Below are 17,260 nucleotides of genomic sequence, written 5' to 3'. Positions count from 1 at the left end.
GGTTTGACCTCATCACGTGGTCTTCATCAGCGGATGGAGTTGCTCAGTTGTCAAAAGAGCTGAAAGGATTCGTCGATTAATCTGCAACTATTTTGATAATCAAGTTTAGTAATTTTTCATTAAAAAAAGAAAAGACTGTACACTTTTCTCCTGTTCCAGCCTTTCCTTAATAGATATCTATGTTGCTCCTTTCTGTTACGTGTTTTACAAGCTTGACATTTTTGGGTCTTTATTGGACAAAGTTAGTTATTTAAGATGTCACTTTGGGCTTTGGGAACATTTTTCTGAACTATTTTACATTTTGATCCTAAAGTTATGAGGATAAAATCATTATAGTGAATGAGCTCCTTGTCAACAGTCCTCGTGATAACTTGGTCCCAGGTAACATCCTGGAGTGACCGTGAAAGCCACTTTGATGCATCAGAGCTGCTCAGGGGAGTCCGACTGACACCGGTGTTGTTGTCACCGTGAGTCCGCGTGTCGTCATGGTCCCCGGTGGTCCTGGAGACACCTGATGTAGCAGGAACCACCAGAGAGACAGTTCTGAGTTCTACGCCAAGGGTTTCTAATTCTGATAAAGTGGCAGTTGTGCAAAATGACAGTAAAAAAAACGTGGTTGGGTTAAAAATGAAGGACAAGTTCAGAGATAGGTGTGGTTAGAGTTAAGGAGCTGGAATGAGGGCCAGGCAAGGGGACTTTAGGACCCTGGCCCATTTTTGGCATTGCGGCTGGGGAGATCCAGTTACAAGATGGTCGTTAGAGGAAATGTTCTTATATTTCTATAAAGCATTTATAGCTTGAGTCTGAATTGAGCAGTGAGTGAGCAAAAGTAGACACAACCTCATCTCTATTGTGCCTGTACAGGGTATATTACATAAAACCAGATTATGGGTTCTCTAATTGTATATCACATTGGCATATTTCAGGTTTGTTGCATGATATGATACTGCAAATGTGAAAAAGTCAAATATTTCTAATATTTGCTGAAAGCCAACTAATGGGGAATAAATTCCACAAAAGTTATTTGAGAGCAAAATTACAGGCCTTACCTCATTGTGCTGCCACCAGAGATAATACATTATAATTGAATAGGTATTATATGTCTCCAGTTATTTGATGGCTTAATTGTTATCATTTCATGTTGAGAAAGGTTTCCCACAGCTTTCATTAAGTCAAATTATTGAGAAAGATCATATCCATGATTTCACACATTATTGTTTTCTCCCATTCCCACAATGGACACATAGGATGCTAAATATTGCAGAAGCTTATTAGAGCATATAATATGATAAGTAAAACTTTCAATTGAGTTTATTAATTCTCTACACAGTGCACCCAAACCCACATCAACAGAAATTAACAGCTGTCATTTCTTCCTCTGAGAAAATAGCTATCCATGGGAATTTACAATCTTGCAGTATTAAGTATTAATTTTTAATTAAGCTACTTTTTTCTCACCATTTCCTGGAACCACAAGAGCCAGCTAACATGCGGGCACAAGTCGAGGAGGCAGAGCCTCTCTCAGCGGGAGGCCGCCGCACCGCGTGCAGCCTGAGGTGTGGTGACATGATGCGAGCTGACAGCTGGCACCACGGGTAATAGGGCTAAAACTTCCACCATGCAGCCCGCTGGGGTCTCGTCCTAAACCTCTCTGACCAAACCAAAACGTGCACATCTACGTATTACACTGTAATTAAAAGCTGCAGGACGGTCACGGCTACTATAGCTGTGAGGGTTGGAGTGAGTCAGATGAACTTAGACCTAAAGGCTGTTTGCACACAGTAGGTATCTTATTTTGAAAAGATTTGGATTAGCTGCAGAGGATCAGCTGTTGCATCTCTCCGATGTTGAGATTGATGTGACTCACTGGCTCAGAGCTTCAGGGCTTGATACAACTTGTTCTGATGCTCATGTGAACGGCGAGGTGAACAGTATAAATGTACTTATTGTATTTAAAATATAAAATCCCAATGAATGGCACACACAGATATTTCTTGCATTGATTTCTTTATTTTTTTCCATCAAAAGAAATGCACAGATCCGCGAAGCTACTACATATAAATGGCCATACAATAGCAATTACATTTTTGTTCTGTTTAAAAGCGATCAGTAAACTTTGTACCTTGAACATTTGCAGTTAGGCTGCATTCAGCGAAACAAAACCTGTCAAATCAAAGAAATGCTGTTGAAAAATGAGAAAGTTCAGCCACAAACTACCTGTTACTGCTCCAGAAGAATTACTGTACTTACATACAATAAAGAAGAAACAAAGGTTTTGCATAGCTTCATTGTAATGTAGATACAGTACTGTAAGGCACTTCATGAAAAAATTAGGCATTTTTTTTATCCTACATTAGAAACCTTTTTGCCACTTCATTCTAAAACTGTATCTCAAAATGCAAGGTTACAACATCTGAAAAAAAAACTTCTCACGTCACTTTTTTTGCGCACAATGTAAATCTACTGAACTCCTCCACTTATCTTTTGGCATTAAGTCTCAAGTTCAACATTCTCAAAACATTGAAGTTGGGTTCTTGTGCATAATATGACTGACACATTGCCCCATGACCCCACACAACCCAGGGCTTCTCAAAAAGACAAAAATAAATAATTGTGCAATGACTCGGGGTTATGTGGAGTAAAAGGCAACACGCTGTCAAAGACGAGTCCCAAAAACTAAAAACTCAACAAAATGTCTGGGAAAGTTACATATCGCCTCCTGTTGGACTGGCACCGACACGGGGAGGAGACGGTTCTCTTTTTCACATTAAAAAAAGTAGTTTGTCTCTCCGTCGGCCAGCCTGAAGCGTCGACTGTGTGGTGTTGTAGTCCAGCAGCTGTGTGTGGAACTACATGTCCCAGCAGCCCACTGAATAAGAAGAGAGGTAACGAGGAGGCGTCGCTCTACCCAAGCTGGTCTTCGTACTGTTTGCGGAAGCAATCTCCCGCTGGGAAGAAGTCCCAGCAGCGCTCCTGGTACATCTTCCACACATAGGACTCCTGGAGGTGGGGGAGGGGCGACAACCAGTTACAACCTGAGTCATAAAACATTTGGACATCACCCAAAGATGAACTATGACATTACTTCACATCAAATTGTGATTTGAAAAAATATATATTTTAATAGGGTGTAGATGTTAAAGTTTAAGTTGATAACTGTTAACTTATCTCGCAAAAATGCAACTGTAATTGTAGCTTGATGTCATTAGACACATGAATGCCTACATTTATTCAGAAGTAGTCAAATAACATGAATTCTGTGAGCTGACAAAACTACAGAGAATGTATTATGGCGGTTGTCTGATTATTATGTTTCAAAGCCTGTGTGTGTACATGTTCGTAAAACAAGTTTCTGTATTATTTTATTTATTTATAATGTTCAATATCAATTTCAGACCGGTAGCAAGCAGCTGCTACGTAGTTAAAGTGGTGAACACATTTATACAAATGTGACAGGTCATCTTTTAAGCACATCATGTGATTGTTTTATTTTATATATATATATATATATATATATATTTATCTATTTGAATATGATTAATAAATGACTGTGTTGAAAAAAAATGTAATATCCAAATAACGGTGAGCTAAATTGATCAATTGTTGTGTGGCACATTGGACTGAAACAACAAGTAACTGCTTCATTTATCTGATTCCATACATGTAGAAACCAGATATGTTTGTGAAATGCGTATCCAACTTATTCAAAACCAGGTAGACAACACATACAGGTGTGCAGTTAATATGAACAACCCTTATAACTCCATTATTTCCGGTTGATTGCAGCCGGCTGGCGGTCTTCGGTGGAGTGGTACTGTACCTGGCCCGTGTGCTCCGTCTCGTCCTTGTTGATCAGGTACATCAGGAAAAACCTTCAGAGAAATCCCGGACAATGAGACAAAACAAAAATGTCACACCGACAAAAAAAACCCTGACAAGCTCTCACATTCTCCCGCCTACATATCCGAGAGTAGAACAACGCCTCTGCTGAGGCACATCGGATTCCTCCAACATCGCATTAACAGCAAATGCCACAATTTCAGACGCGTGTCGAATGAAGCAACATCAGCGCCTGTTGTTTTACCAAATCAAGTGTGAATGTCAATCGGCCCGGGTGTCTCAGTGGCTGTCGCAGCCTGACCGATACCGATGAACACTGGATAAGAGCACGCGATCACGAGCCTATCGCCCAAAAAAGTGCTCAGCATCAAATAGTGATGAAGCAACATAATGTGGATCACTGCGGCCGCCGGTGTCTGTGGTCCTGATGCTGCGGTAACGCGCTAGAGCCATCAATCACGTGGCTCCATTACAGAAAAGATGTCGGTGACAGACGATTATCGTCGTCGTCATGGTGATGATTTGCGTAAAGTGCCTGGGAGCAGGGTACTTACAGGTAGTTGGCCAGGTTGTGCTCTTGTAAGGTGTGCGTCTCGAAGCCGTGAGGCGTCGTGTCAAAGTAGTCGTTACCGATGCCACAGATGAAACATTTGGTCTGCGGACAGAGGGGGAAAAGAGAATAAGAGCAGCTGCTCTTTTATCGACGTTGTGCTGTATTTAAAAAAAAAAAGGGGCACTCATTTTACGCCTGCAGGTCAGTTCACTTGGATAACAGTTGTAGAAAATCTTTCAGAAAAATAACAATTATAATGCTGTCATCCGGGCTAACTTCATTCACTTCACGTCCCCCGTCTCCGGCACCGTGTTCCTAAAGCTTCCTCGTACGAAGAGTTACTTTCATTACAACAGTTCTGAGATTATTTCCTTACAGTTTAAACAAGATCCGCCAACAATTAATTGATCACAACGCTAAGATATTGGTCAACTGGGGAATGCTACAGTGTTTACTGGTTTATAGACGTACACGCCGACCAACGCCGCTCTATAAACGATGAACGATGAGCCGCTATGCCCCGTTGGGATCAAATAGATGAAGCACTTAGTTTAGCAGCGCGGTGCTTCAACGTCACAACTGTCATCATGTGAAGAGGCGACGGCAGCGAGGGGCCAGTGTGTCATGAACATAGCATTCATGAGGACACCACGTCCAAATAGAGACTCGATGACATGTTGTTTCACTCTCTGAGCATGACCACGACGAGAGGGCTTTCTTCTTCCTTTTTGTTTGATCCACCAATCATTAAAATAATGTGTCACACCTTCCACTGAGGTCATGTACAACATACACTAGTGTATATATTAATCAGTACATGTAAAAAAAAATGCAATCATACAATGATCTGCTTTATTTGAGTACATGTCTCGACCACACAGTGAATACCCCCCCCCCCCCCCCCTCACCTCCATGTCCTCTTTGACTTGCTCCTGCTGGTCTCTCAGCTCTCCAAAGGCATCGATGATCAAACCTGATGATCAAAGGATTTGCTGTGAGCACATCACACGCTGGAACTGTGAGGCCACAGCGTTACACACGCCCTCCCCTTCCTAAAGATACGGCATGGAGTGTCACGCGATGAGGAATATCGGCGACGTTGTATTTCTGGCTCCAAGAGCAGCGTACCCTGGATGATGGCCAGGAGGATGACGATGACGAAGAAGAAGAAGGTGATGTCAAATAGGATGCGGTAGAGCTCATAGGGGTCACCGGCCGGGTCCTCGATCTCGTCCCCAATGCCCCCTCCTGCCCTCACCCCGACGTACATGTGGAACAGGTAACACTGTGGACGCAGAGAGGGAGGGCGGGAGCAGAGTGAGTCGGAGCGTCGGCGCCTCTCGCCAGGAACACATGGCGATTGATACCTACGGTCATCATGTCGTCACACTTCATGTCCGGCTCATCCTCATCCTCGCTCTTGTTGTAGAACTTCCTGAAGAAGTTGAAGGCCACCACAGTGTAGAGATAGACCACGACTGCCAGCAGACCCACGGTCAACACCAGCTTTGGAGAGACGCAGATGGCAGTCAGTGAAACGTCACCAGCGACTTCCTGTCCGCGTACTCCGGTGTCGGAACACAGGAAACAAAGCTGCCAGCTCTCATTCGCTGTCTGTGTGCAACGCTATGGGACTGCTGGCGGCGAGCGGAGAGCAGGCGGTGAGAAGGGACGAGTTTAAAGGGGTGGAAGGGATGAGGAGTAGCCGATCGCACACACGCATCGGTTTTATATTTATAGAGCTAAATGTTGTTTCTGTCTGATGTAGAACTCTATTCAGAAACAGTTTCCACACTCATGACACCAGCGGACGCATCGCTAAACTGCGCTTGCGTCGTGCGATTGATCAGCACACAGATTCCTTGTGGCCTCGCCATTTAGAGGAGGTTCCACCCTTTGAGATTGAGGTGACATTGTATTTTGATGTGTGCCTCTGGGCAGTGGACATGAGAATCCCCTTAAAGAACAGACAGTCAGCATCGGGAGTGAGCCGCTTGAACTCAATCGTCAAAGATTACTGAGTCTAAATTCACATTCACAGGACGTATCCTCACTTGTTGCTAATATTCAAGCATATTAAATTTCTCTGCTGGTGAAAAACTAAGCTTTAAGTGAGAACAAAAATTCAAAAATCCTGCAGTTAACACAAATATATTTTAAGTAGGGCTGGGCACGTTAACGCGTTAATCTTGCGTTAACGCATCAATTAATTAACGCCGACAATTATTTTATCGCGCGTTAACGCAGGTTTTATTATTTATTTTATTCTTGTAAGTGTGTTGCTCACAGGCTTTTATTTTGTAAAAGTCTGCTACTGATTGCTGCGGAACCGGAAAAGAAAGTCATTCGCGGTTTAACAAACATGGAGAATCTCAACAAATGACGGCAGGTATGAGACGCCCTCAAGACACACATCACACGGAGAATACACGAGTTGTATGAAAAGGAGAGGACTGCAAAAGCGACAGCTTCACAACGTGCACCCTGTTGCTCTCACTGGGGACGACTGGACATCGGGTGACCAGACGTCCTCTTTCCCCAGACATGTCCTGCTTTTGAGACCTAAAAAATGCGTCCGGCAGGGATTCCAAAAACGTCGGGATTTTGCATCGTCGGATATTTGTGTTTCTCTGGGTTTTCACAAACTAGTATTTACCCCTTACAAGTTTTGGAAATGGTATCTCCCTTACGTACCACCTTCTTGCGTGAGCTCTGACAGAATAGAGAACAGTCATTGGTCGACCGATCTCAGGGTTGCCAGATACACGATAATTATCCTCCAAATACAACCATGTTGAGCCTTTGGTACGATACTTCACCATCTCCAACCTGGCAACACGGAGCACCTTGCCGCCTCCACTAGTTCATTGTTGTTTGTGCTATAAACGACAACCAGCGCCGCCGCTCCCATAGCGCACTACGCGCTGTGCGTAGGGCACCAAGTCCTGAGGGGGCTCCACAAAATAGGCAACTAAAAAATCCTCATAGTTATAATAATTATCATGCCGATATTATTTCAGTCTAGAAATATTTGGCACCTTTTAGGCATGTATATCACAAAACAGGCAGAACCTCTTTTTCACTTTAGTTCATATGGCAGTCCATTTAAAATAAGTGTCAAGTTCTAGGAATTGACAAACTGCACTGAAAGTGTTTTCTGGTGTCTCACTCTAACAGGGACAACAAATGTTATGGCACTTTCATTCATATGGCAGAACATTTAAAATAGAAGTGCGCTATACACTACTTTTGAATTAATTATTGGATTTTGCGTAAACAAATGCGATTAATCGTGATTAATCGTGATTAATCAGGGAAATCATGTGATTAATCGCGATTAAAAATTGTAATCGTTGCCCAGCCCTAATTTTAAGTTGTTTGTTTCTTTTCTTAGGGCTGCACGGTGGTGTAGTGGCTAGCACTGTCGGTTATCTTTTGTGAAGTAACATGAGACTAACAAACGCTATCAGAGGGGCCGGAGTGTGGAGACCGTGAGGGAAGTGTCTTGTGGTTGTTCATCAGGGAACAAACAGGAGGCGGTTACGCCCCCTGCTGCTTGGAGGAAGACCTGCATCCTCCTCATCCTCACCTGTTTGCCGTTATGCGTGACAGAGGAGAGGATGGTGCGCAGCGTCTTGAAGCCCATGGCGATGTCCAGCAGATGAGCAGCGAAGAAGAAGTTGTTGTAATGGCCGAGGATGGACATGGTGGTGTACCATACGAGATACAGGAAGGACTGGCAGAGGAACACAATGAGACGTTGATCAGACAATAAAAATCACCCATTCCCCCCCGCCACCAAATCCTCCACTCATCCGTAAAGAAACGACTCGTCCCAGTATTCAAACTCACATTGTCTGTAAACACCACCCCCATTTTCCACACGTGGTACTTTGTGTCGATTGAGCTCAACCTGGCCAAAAATAAAAGATTGATTATGAGGGTCTCGTATTTTCTATTCGACCTCTATTCAGGCATCTCCTCTAGCCTGACTGCTCTGTATCCGTCTGATCTCTCACCTCGACACCAGTGAAGCCTCCTTGGCAACCGTTTCCTCTGTCGGGTTGAAATCCAGGGCAATCTTATCCATCCCCAGCAGCTCTGCTATCCTCTCAGCTCCATACAGGTTGCCATACTTTTTGATTACCTACAAATAGCAGCACAATGGATCCAAAGGGACACAAATAAGTACCACCAGATGGCTTTGTGGTGTGTTTGCATTACAGATTACACAAAAAAAATAAGCTTACTTTGCGTTTGACAAATTTATCCCAGTAGTTGTTGGGGAAGGAACTGTTAAAAAAGCACACAAAAAAACAACACTTCAGCAACTATACGTTATTTATAAAAGATAATGACTCCGCAGAATAGCTAGACTGCAGGTGACTCACGGAGTATTGATGACCAGTCGGTCCCATTGTCCTTTAATGTCATCATCTGACGGCTGCTCTGTGATGTAAAGGCCGGCAAACTCCAACTTCCTCGCTATCTCCTTCTCCCGTTTAAACACGACCAGGGGCACCTTGGACAGAAAGGGCAACGTGGCAGCATCATGAATGCAGAAAAGGAAAGAACATAGAGTTACATACATTGCAGTGTTTTACATCAACAGGCTGTATACAGGACTGTCTCAGAAAATTAGAATATTGTGATGAAGTTCTTTATTTTCTGTAATGCAATTAAAAAAACAAAAATGTCATGCATTCTTTTATTCTTTTAATATTGCTGATTATGGCGAAAACTCAAATATCCTATCTCTAAATATTAGAATATCATGAAAAAGTATACTAGTAGGGTATTAAACAAATCACTTGAATTGTCTAATTAACTCGAAACACCTGCAAGGGTTTCCTGAGCCTTGACAAACACTCAGCTGTTATAAATCTTTTTTAACTTGGTCTGAGGAAATATTAAAATTTTATGAGATAGGATTTTAGAGTTTTCTAAGGCAATATTAAAGTTGATGCAGTTAATGAACCAGAAAATGAGAATGCATTTTTTTTTTTTTTTAATATTATTAAAAAAAATAAACTTATTTAATATTCTAATTTTCTGAGACAGTCCTGTATATGCAGTCTGTCTAAAAGCGACAGGAAGTGCATGACCGTGTGTGTATGTTAGCGATCACAACAAAGGGCTGATGCTGAAAACAAATCTTGTCAAACATGTTTATTGTTCCTATTTTTGATCAATGAATATAAGAAAATAGCTATTTTCATTACAACAAAAATACAACAAATACTAGCTGTATTTCTTTGGTCAGTGTGTGCTGGTGTACCTTCAGGTAGTAGTACCCCACTACACACAGGAAGGATATGATAGTGTGCAGCACAGCCAGACAGCGCAGCGTGGGCGCCATGTAGCCGGTGCTCTCCTGCAGGACAAAATACTCAAGTGCACCATCATCTTCCTCCCCAGCTCTGCCTTGACCATTCCAGGGGTCTTCATCGTCTGCGTAATCACCAGTTACCTGAAAGACATGACGAGAAACATCACCAAAGCATATTGCACCCTGATGCTGGACACATCATTAGACCTTCATATCAGACTCACTTTGTAGAAGAGCAGAATGAAGTTAATAGCAAAGGCGACAAAGAGCGCCAGGAAGCGGAGGTTGTAGAAGTTTCTGGCCAGGTAATTCTGTGAAAACAATACGTTTAGAGTAAGTTGTATATATGCAACAAGTATTTATTCTCTCATATTTTATCTTATAGTACTCATTCGATGAGTGAGCTGTGAGGGAAATATCTGACCAGCATCTTGGTTTGGTAGACCTCCAAGCCAGCGAAGAAGCTGGCCATGAAGACCTCCGGTAGCTCTTTCTTCTGGCCGATCCTCTTCTTCGGGGCTTTCTTCACCGCTGCAGGCTCAGGAGGGCCTTCGTCTTTAGACTTGTCGGGGTCTTTCTTCTCGCCGTCGTCTGAACTGCAACCGGAATGTTGCTATTAATGGCAGACAAATACATGCTGCTGCGAGGTAATGCATGGAGACTTATGAGGATATGACCGATGAGAACCACAGGACAGCCAGAGTCTTACATCACATTGCTTCAGGACAGAACAGGTTCTGTTAAATATCTGACATTTACTTTGGACGACTTGAACATGTTTGAATGCAACAAAAAAAAACTGTGGGAAACAGCAACACGTCATTAGAAAATGTTTAACCCTTGTGTTGCCTTAGGGTTTTTTTGAAAAAATATTACACCCTCCCCGCTTTAGGATTAATTTGACCCCATTCAATGTTTAATGTCGTGTTTCTTTCGTCATCAAACAAACACATAAAAGCCTCACACCTAAACTTGGAAAACAATATTATTTCTAATAATTTTCTGGAGGGTTTAATTGCTGGGGCCAAATTGAACCCAAAGGTAGAATATGTGAGTAAATATAAAGGAAACAGGAGGGTGAAAATTGAATCGTCAAAAAAAAAAAAAAAAGGCGGGGAGGGGGGTGTGATGATTTCAAAAAAATGACCCGAAGGCAACACAAGGGTTAAAGATGGTCTCGTCACACAGAAGACTAACCAATTGATCCACTGAGGAAGAACAATGAACCAATTAAAAACACTCACTCTCCTTTCTCTGAATCCGACTTCTGGTCTCCATTTACAGGACTCTTCTTCGCAGCCAACTATAAGAAACACATCAATCACTGAAACACGGTGCTCTGATATGTATGTATAGATATGGAAACGATGATTCGGAATATAATATTCAACTGGATTTAACATGGGTACGGACCTGCGCCTTCTTCTGCCTGACGGCGCTAGCAATGGATGGAGCATCCCCCACCACCACCTCAGACACATCCCCCAAACCCGGCTCCGCCCCGTGCTTTCCCTCCTTCTTGGGCTGTATGTTCAGCAGCTCGGCCATCAGGTCGGCCTCTCCTGCGTCCCCCTGCGCCATCTGACCCATCTCCGCCAACGCGGACGCTCCGCTCGCCTCCATCTTTTCCATCTCCAGCACGTCTCCGTGGATCCCGAACTGGGTGGGGTCTGGCATGTTTCCCAAAATGTCCGTGACCTTCATGTTCTTGGCCCCTTCGACGAGGCCACCCCCAAACATAGTGGTCCACAAGATATGGAAGAAACCCCAAACCAGGCTGTAGACAAAGTGGAAGAGGCCCGTGATGATCATCCAGAAGAAAGAAAAGAAGCCTCGCACCATCTCCTTGATGCTCATCTTCCTGAACTTTCTGTACTGCCGCCTCATGCTCTTGAGAGTGAGCAGCTGGCGGAAGTGACAGAGGCTTTTTTTCAAGGAGATGCAGGCAACTGTAAAAGCAGAGGAGGACTCAAACATCACAATCTCCTCCTCTTCCTCTTCCTGGTTTTCCACCACAATCTGCTTGTCTTCCTCGTCTTCCTCTGGACGCTCCACTGGGTCCGGCTCCGAGATTTGAGACGCCAGCTGCATCTCAAAGATTGTGTCCTCGCAGAATTTGACAAACAGTTCCATCTTCTCGCTCTCCCCCCCTTCGTTGACGACATCGAAGATGAATTGCCGCTTTGACTCCTTCACCTGAGGCTTTTCCCACTGGGTGCGACTCGACTCACTGATCTCAAAGTAGACTCTCTCGATGCGCTTGGCTCCGCCCATGATTTCAATACGACCCAGGTAAGGCTCGAAGTAGCTGAGGACGCTCTCAGCCAGGTTGAGGAATGTCGAGAGGCGAGCATCGTGAGGCATATGCTCAGAGAGATTCGTCAGCAGCACAGCTACGTTAAAGCCAATGTCCTTGGCCGGCACATGAAACCTCTCCACAAACTGCTCGTAGTTGAACATGTCGTTCTCGTCAGCCTCGGCGCAGGAGAGAAGAAACTCGATCTCAGACTGAGAATACTGTTTCTGGTTCTCCATGGACTTTTGGAAATCTTTCTTCGAGATGACCCCTTTCCTCTCGGGGTCGTACTCCTTGAAGCTGTCCGAGGTGGTCAAGTCCTTTAACTTGAGGAACATGTCAAAAAACTTAAGGATCATCTCCACGTTGCTGGAAGATTCCACCAAGGTGTCCACCATTTGTTTGCCAATGGTACCATTGACAACATTACCTGTGAAGTAATGGAGAAGGAGACACACAAGGTCAGTACACACCATGACAACAACAAGCCGCACTAAACCACGCAGATTAAGCTGAACTGCTTTGGTAAATATTTAATTACATTCCACACAAACAACGCTGTTTGATGAAAGTCATTTAGGAGACGACAGCAAAGTAGTATTGCTGGGGTCAAATGCATATATGGTGAGCTATCAAAAAGTAAACCTTCGAGAAGGGAGAGCATCATGACGATCATGTCCTTCTGCAGGTCCAGCAGCTCCTTCAATAATTCAATCTGGCTGGAGTCCTGTGAGGAGACGACAAAAGAGAAAGGGAAACCTCGTGACACGCTACAGTACATCATACAGACTAATGATGGCCTTCCTGTAAGAGATGGGCCATCCGGTTTAATATCCCTGAGAGATCAAGGCTGACCCACAATGGCCGCGCTGGGGCCCAAAAAGGCTTTCTAGGCAACGTCCATCCATCGACACCAGAGTTAATGTTATTGTGCTGTCTAAGAGCCGATGGCTAGGTCAGCCTGACTCATTTAGGGTCTCAATGTAGTCGGTATTCAGCGTGCCATAAATCTGAGGTGTACTTTGATCCGCTAAATTTGAACCCCTCCACCTGTGCTCTCCCTCTTACTGGTTACTTCTGTCCTTTCTGATGACCAGAAGATAGGGTTAGGCTGCCGGATTTCATCCCCTTCCTGGATTAATGGGCATGGAGGAAATATAGATGATGGCGTTATACATCATATAGCTGAGTGGAATATCTTATCCGATAGTACTGCAGTAGCCCTGAGGCTATCCCTGAGTGTGGAGAGACCTCTAGTGGCTGCAGATATTCTGGCTGACGAAGACAACATTGGTGGATGAAATATTCAGATTTTAACTTAATTAACAATACTACCATTCAAAAGCACTCTATTACAAGTTAAATTCCTGCACTTAACACTTCTCTTTCTCACAAAAAAATATTACAATGATAAAAACCTAATCATGCAGAGTGGCCTTTTATTGAAATGTTTAATCCTATTTGATTATTATCAAGTATACAATGAATCTTGGGAACATCTGTGAGCCAAATGATTAATAAACATACCACACAGTTAAAGCAGTAGAATGGCTTACGCAGTAAACACTTCCCCAAGAGGAAATATATCTGATCAAACATTAATGCAAACCCTTTCGATTCGATTGCAGCAGGATTCCACCGTCGCATGTCACACCTCCTTCTCTCCCGCTGTAATTTATTTCTATATTTATAAAATAAAACTGTCCAATCGAGACAAAAAGATAATCTTTTTCATAAATTCACTCTAGCAGTTGATGTCGTGGAACTAATATCACCACTTTATCACGCGTACTTTAATCTCCAAAGCAGTATCACATTTAACAAAATGATCATGGTTTGAATATCTTAAACCTCGTAGGTACCAAAGATTGAAAGTCGATTGACAATCAATTTACACAAGTACAAGTACTTAAAAACTGTACTTCAGTGCAGAACAAAAACGTTGCAGCACCACCACTTTATTGCATTGATAAAACACAAACCTGGGATAACTTCATCTGCATGTTGGCAAAAACATGCAAGAAGCCCACCACTGCGTCCCACAGCCTGCTGTGGGCCAGACTCTGTTGGTTCCCAATACATGGACCCTGGAGCACCCGGCATACAGCACGGAGAGAGGAGAGACAATCACAGAGGGTCAACATCAGACTCTCTCCGGGTTTCAATGAGTGCTTGTTTGTGTGCCGTGTGCCGTGTATGGTACCTGTATGTACTCCGTTAAAGAGTTGAAGACCTGCTTGGCCACTGCCAGTGCTTTGGAGAAGTTCCTCTGACCTGCCTCATCTATAATATCCTTACCAGAGTAGTACCAGTAGAAATCACTGATGGATTCCTAAAAAGAGCAAGAACACAATGATTTAGCACATGAAATAATTCATATCATATACATATATGTGTTTTATAGATGTGTAGTAATATACCTGAAGTCTTAGTAGGTAGTCTACAGTACTGATGATGATGTTAACTGTCGTTGTGTTCCCTGTCTGAGTCCTCAGGAAGTTCTGAAAATCTAAAACATTTGACCAAATAAGATGAAACGATTGCAGCCGAGTAGATTAACACCGCCCGGCTTGTAACACACGGTGTTGTTTAGTGACATGCAGTTTTTCTAAGTGTCGACCTACCATTGTTGTGGCCCTCGCAGAGAAGTTGCAGGAACCTAAAGAGATCCTTCGTGAACTCGTCATTCTGCAGTACCTTGGAACCTGAGGAAAGGAAGTGAGATTAACTGCCTCCTTCAGTGATAAGAAGGTCAGAGACCCATCATTGTAGTGTCCGTACAGGCATAAGGGCTTGCTTGGCTTTCACTTCCTTATGAAGCTGCTATCTACCGGAAGCAAATTATGTGCACTATATCTGAGGTTCAGACAACATAAAGCGCATAATTTCACAAATTAAAACAACGTTAGAATAGGAATAAAACTGGGCTTTGTTGTTAAACACCAGCAAAGATGTGTCGTTTCTTACAAACAAAGCTTTGGGAGATTTATTTCTTATTACACGCTGGTTACTACCATCAAAAATCAATAAATAAATAAAAGGTCCCACACAGATGACAAGCACTGTCTTCTTACAAAACAAGAAGTGGAGAGATTTGAATCAGTTTTGGGGCGTCTGGCCGTAGACTGAACAATCTATCCCAATGTCATAGAAGCATGCATGCGTTCCTTCGGTCCAAGGTACAAAGAAAGTGTCTGTAATGCATTCAGGACAAGGCAGAAGGAGGAATGGGGGTAGAAAAGGATTGGAGGGGAATGAGGAAAGGGAGTTGAACGGAGAGCAATCAGGATGTCAGCATTGCAGAGAATGAGTAGAATCTAAACCGTGTATTTACCCCGCTCACTCACGTTGACTGCGACCGATGAGATTTAAAAACATGATCAGAAGAAAACAAACAAAACAAAAGCAGACATAAGCCAAGGAGAAGACATTGATATTCAATCAGAAGAAGTAGGAACAGGAGAGAGTGATAACGCCATAGATATATCTTAACATACTCACATTGATTGGAGACATTGACATGCGGTTACAGTTAAACAAAGACTCAAAGTACATGTTGCCGCTCGGCAGGTGGACTGCAGCTTAGACAGACGTAACAGTCACCATCACTTATGCCTGACCTCATGGAGGTGGAAATGAGCTGGAATATGCATGAGAAAAACATATTTTTAATACTGTATGCAACCCATCAGATCGAATAGACCTCTGATTAAATGTGTATTTTCATGTGTATGTACTTGTAATTGAGTGCTTTTGAGGCCCAGACAGAACTTAGACACACAGTAGGACAGGTTCACCCGCATGAGGATGACATACAACGAGGCACACGAGTGACACACGTGACGTGGAGATGGGTTCGCACAAACGGCGAGCTAAAGAGCAGCTGTTTCGTCACGCTAACGCTGTCATTGGTCCTGCAGCTCATTACAAGCCTGACTAAAAGGACTAACTCCACGGGCTAGAATGAGACACATAATGCCACAACAACGTTTCCACTCGGCGACATCTCTGATCACTGGCGCCGTGGTCTCGACCACATCTGTTAGAAAGGTCAGTGTGCTGCAGAAATACATCTGGAGATTCCATAACCTCTGTTTCAGAGTCAGTTTACAAATATCTCAGTCTCAGAGACGTTTAGTATCCTCACTTACTTGATCCTTCTTCAGTAACCATCCCCAGACCTTCAGCTTTATTTTGCCTTTCAAATGCATTTAAGTCCAGGACACTGGAAGAGATAAAATACCAGACATATAATACATATCATGTCTAAATTTTGAATTTCTGCAATATGCATTTTAAAGAGGGTACTCTCCATGAAGTCATTATCCTGACTTGTAATCCTTAAAATATGTTAAAACACTGGATTCTACATGTTTTCACTAAAGCCCTCCTGATTGGTTAACACCCACAGTCTGTAAATAAGACCTTCTGTTATACTATCCTACTACCAAAGCTCAAACTCAGATTACCAAGATGACATCGTCAGGGTTAATTTCTCAGATCACAACATTACACAACCGTGACAAGTAAACCGACCCTTAGTGTATACGTTGTGGAGTTACATTGCAGCTGCGAAACACGACAACATTTAAACGAGGTGTCTTGTGTGTGATCACCGGTTGTACCTGCAGGACATCATCAGTCCAGACAAACTTTTGAAAAAGCCAACGTCTCTCTTCTCCTTCAGGTAGTCCAGCATTTTCTGTATCAAAATAAAAGCACAAAAAAGTGTGACGCTGCAGATTCTACTTACTAGAGACCTTTTTCATTGCCCATCAGTTGCTGAAGAAAAATGTTTGGTCCAAGTTTACGCCCTGTCAGCAAAAAATGACCAAACATTGCAACAATAAATCCACATTTGGAAGGTTGATGGTGTGCGTGCCGATAGACGTGTACCTGCTGCACCAGTATGTTCCCGCCGTTGAGGACGGAGATACCGAGTTTGAGGGTGAACGTCACCATCGCACCGAGTCGACCTGATGGCCACAAATCAGACATCATACAGTGGCGATACCAACGGTGGAAGTTATGAGAAGACGTACAGGTAAACGTGTCTCTTCCCACCTTTGCTGGCACTGATCATCTGAAGCACCATCTCTGCAGCTCCTCGGTCATGTAGTCTGGCTTGCTGATACAGCATCTTTTGCTTCTCCATTTCCTTTTCCTGTAGGAAGTAAAACAGTCAGCACCACTTCTGAATGATGCTTCAAAAAAGAGAGAGAACAGTGTTCCTGAGGAATCA

The 17,260-nt window shown here is 43.3% G+C and overlaps 1 protein-coding gene across 1 annotated transcript in view; it reads right to left on the bottom strand.

Moving 5' to 3' along the window:
* Positions 1-1,990: 1,990 nt before the first annotated feature.
* LOC130201664 (ryanodine receptor 3-like) overlaps positions 1,991-17,260 on the bottom strand; it is a 110,996-nt gene continuing 95,726 nt past the window's right edge. Inside the window, 26 exon segments of the mRNA XM_056426752.1 lie at positions 1,991-3,000; positions 3,821-3,872; positions 4,395-4,495; positions 5,302-5,366; positions 5,522-5,678; positions 5,765-5,899; positions 7,983-8,129; positions 8,246-8,306; positions 8,413-8,540; positions 8,644-8,686; positions 8,785-8,915; positions 9,672-9,865; positions 9,937-10,033; positions 10,147-10,318; positions 10,967-11,025; positions 11,136-12,448; positions 12,664-12,745; positions 14,001-14,105; positions 14,222-14,350; positions 14,439-14,527; positions 14,643-14,723; positions 15,353-15,370; positions 16,170-16,243; positions 16,644-16,720; positions 16,915-16,994; positions 17,083-17,182. Of these exon segments, the coding sequence (XP_056282727.1) occupies positions 2,905-3,000; positions 3,821-3,872; positions 4,395-4,495; positions 5,302-5,366; positions 5,522-5,678; positions 5,765-5,899; positions 7,983-8,129; positions 8,246-8,306; positions 8,413-8,540; positions 8,644-8,686; positions 8,785-8,915; positions 9,672-9,865; positions 9,937-10,033; positions 10,147-10,318; positions 10,967-11,025; positions 11,136-12,448; positions 12,664-12,745; positions 14,001-14,105; positions 14,222-14,350; positions 14,439-14,527; positions 14,643-14,723; positions 15,353-15,370; positions 16,170-16,243; positions 16,644-16,720; positions 16,915-16,994; positions 17,083-17,182 (3,786 nt within the window). The 3' untranslated portion in view covers positions 1,991-2,904.

This window comes from Pseudoliparis swirei, chromosome 11, assembly GCF_029220125.1.
Source record: "Pseudoliparis swirei isolate HS2019 ecotype Mariana Trench chromosome 11, NWPU_hadal_v1, whole genome shotgun sequence".
Classification (NCBI taxonomy): domain Eukaryota; kingdom Metazoa; phylum Chordata; class Actinopteri; order Perciformes; family Liparidae; genus Pseudoliparis; species Pseudoliparis swirei.
The sequence above is the reverse complement of the archived record's forward strand: the minus strand, read 5'-3'. Positions and strand labels throughout refer to the sequence as shown.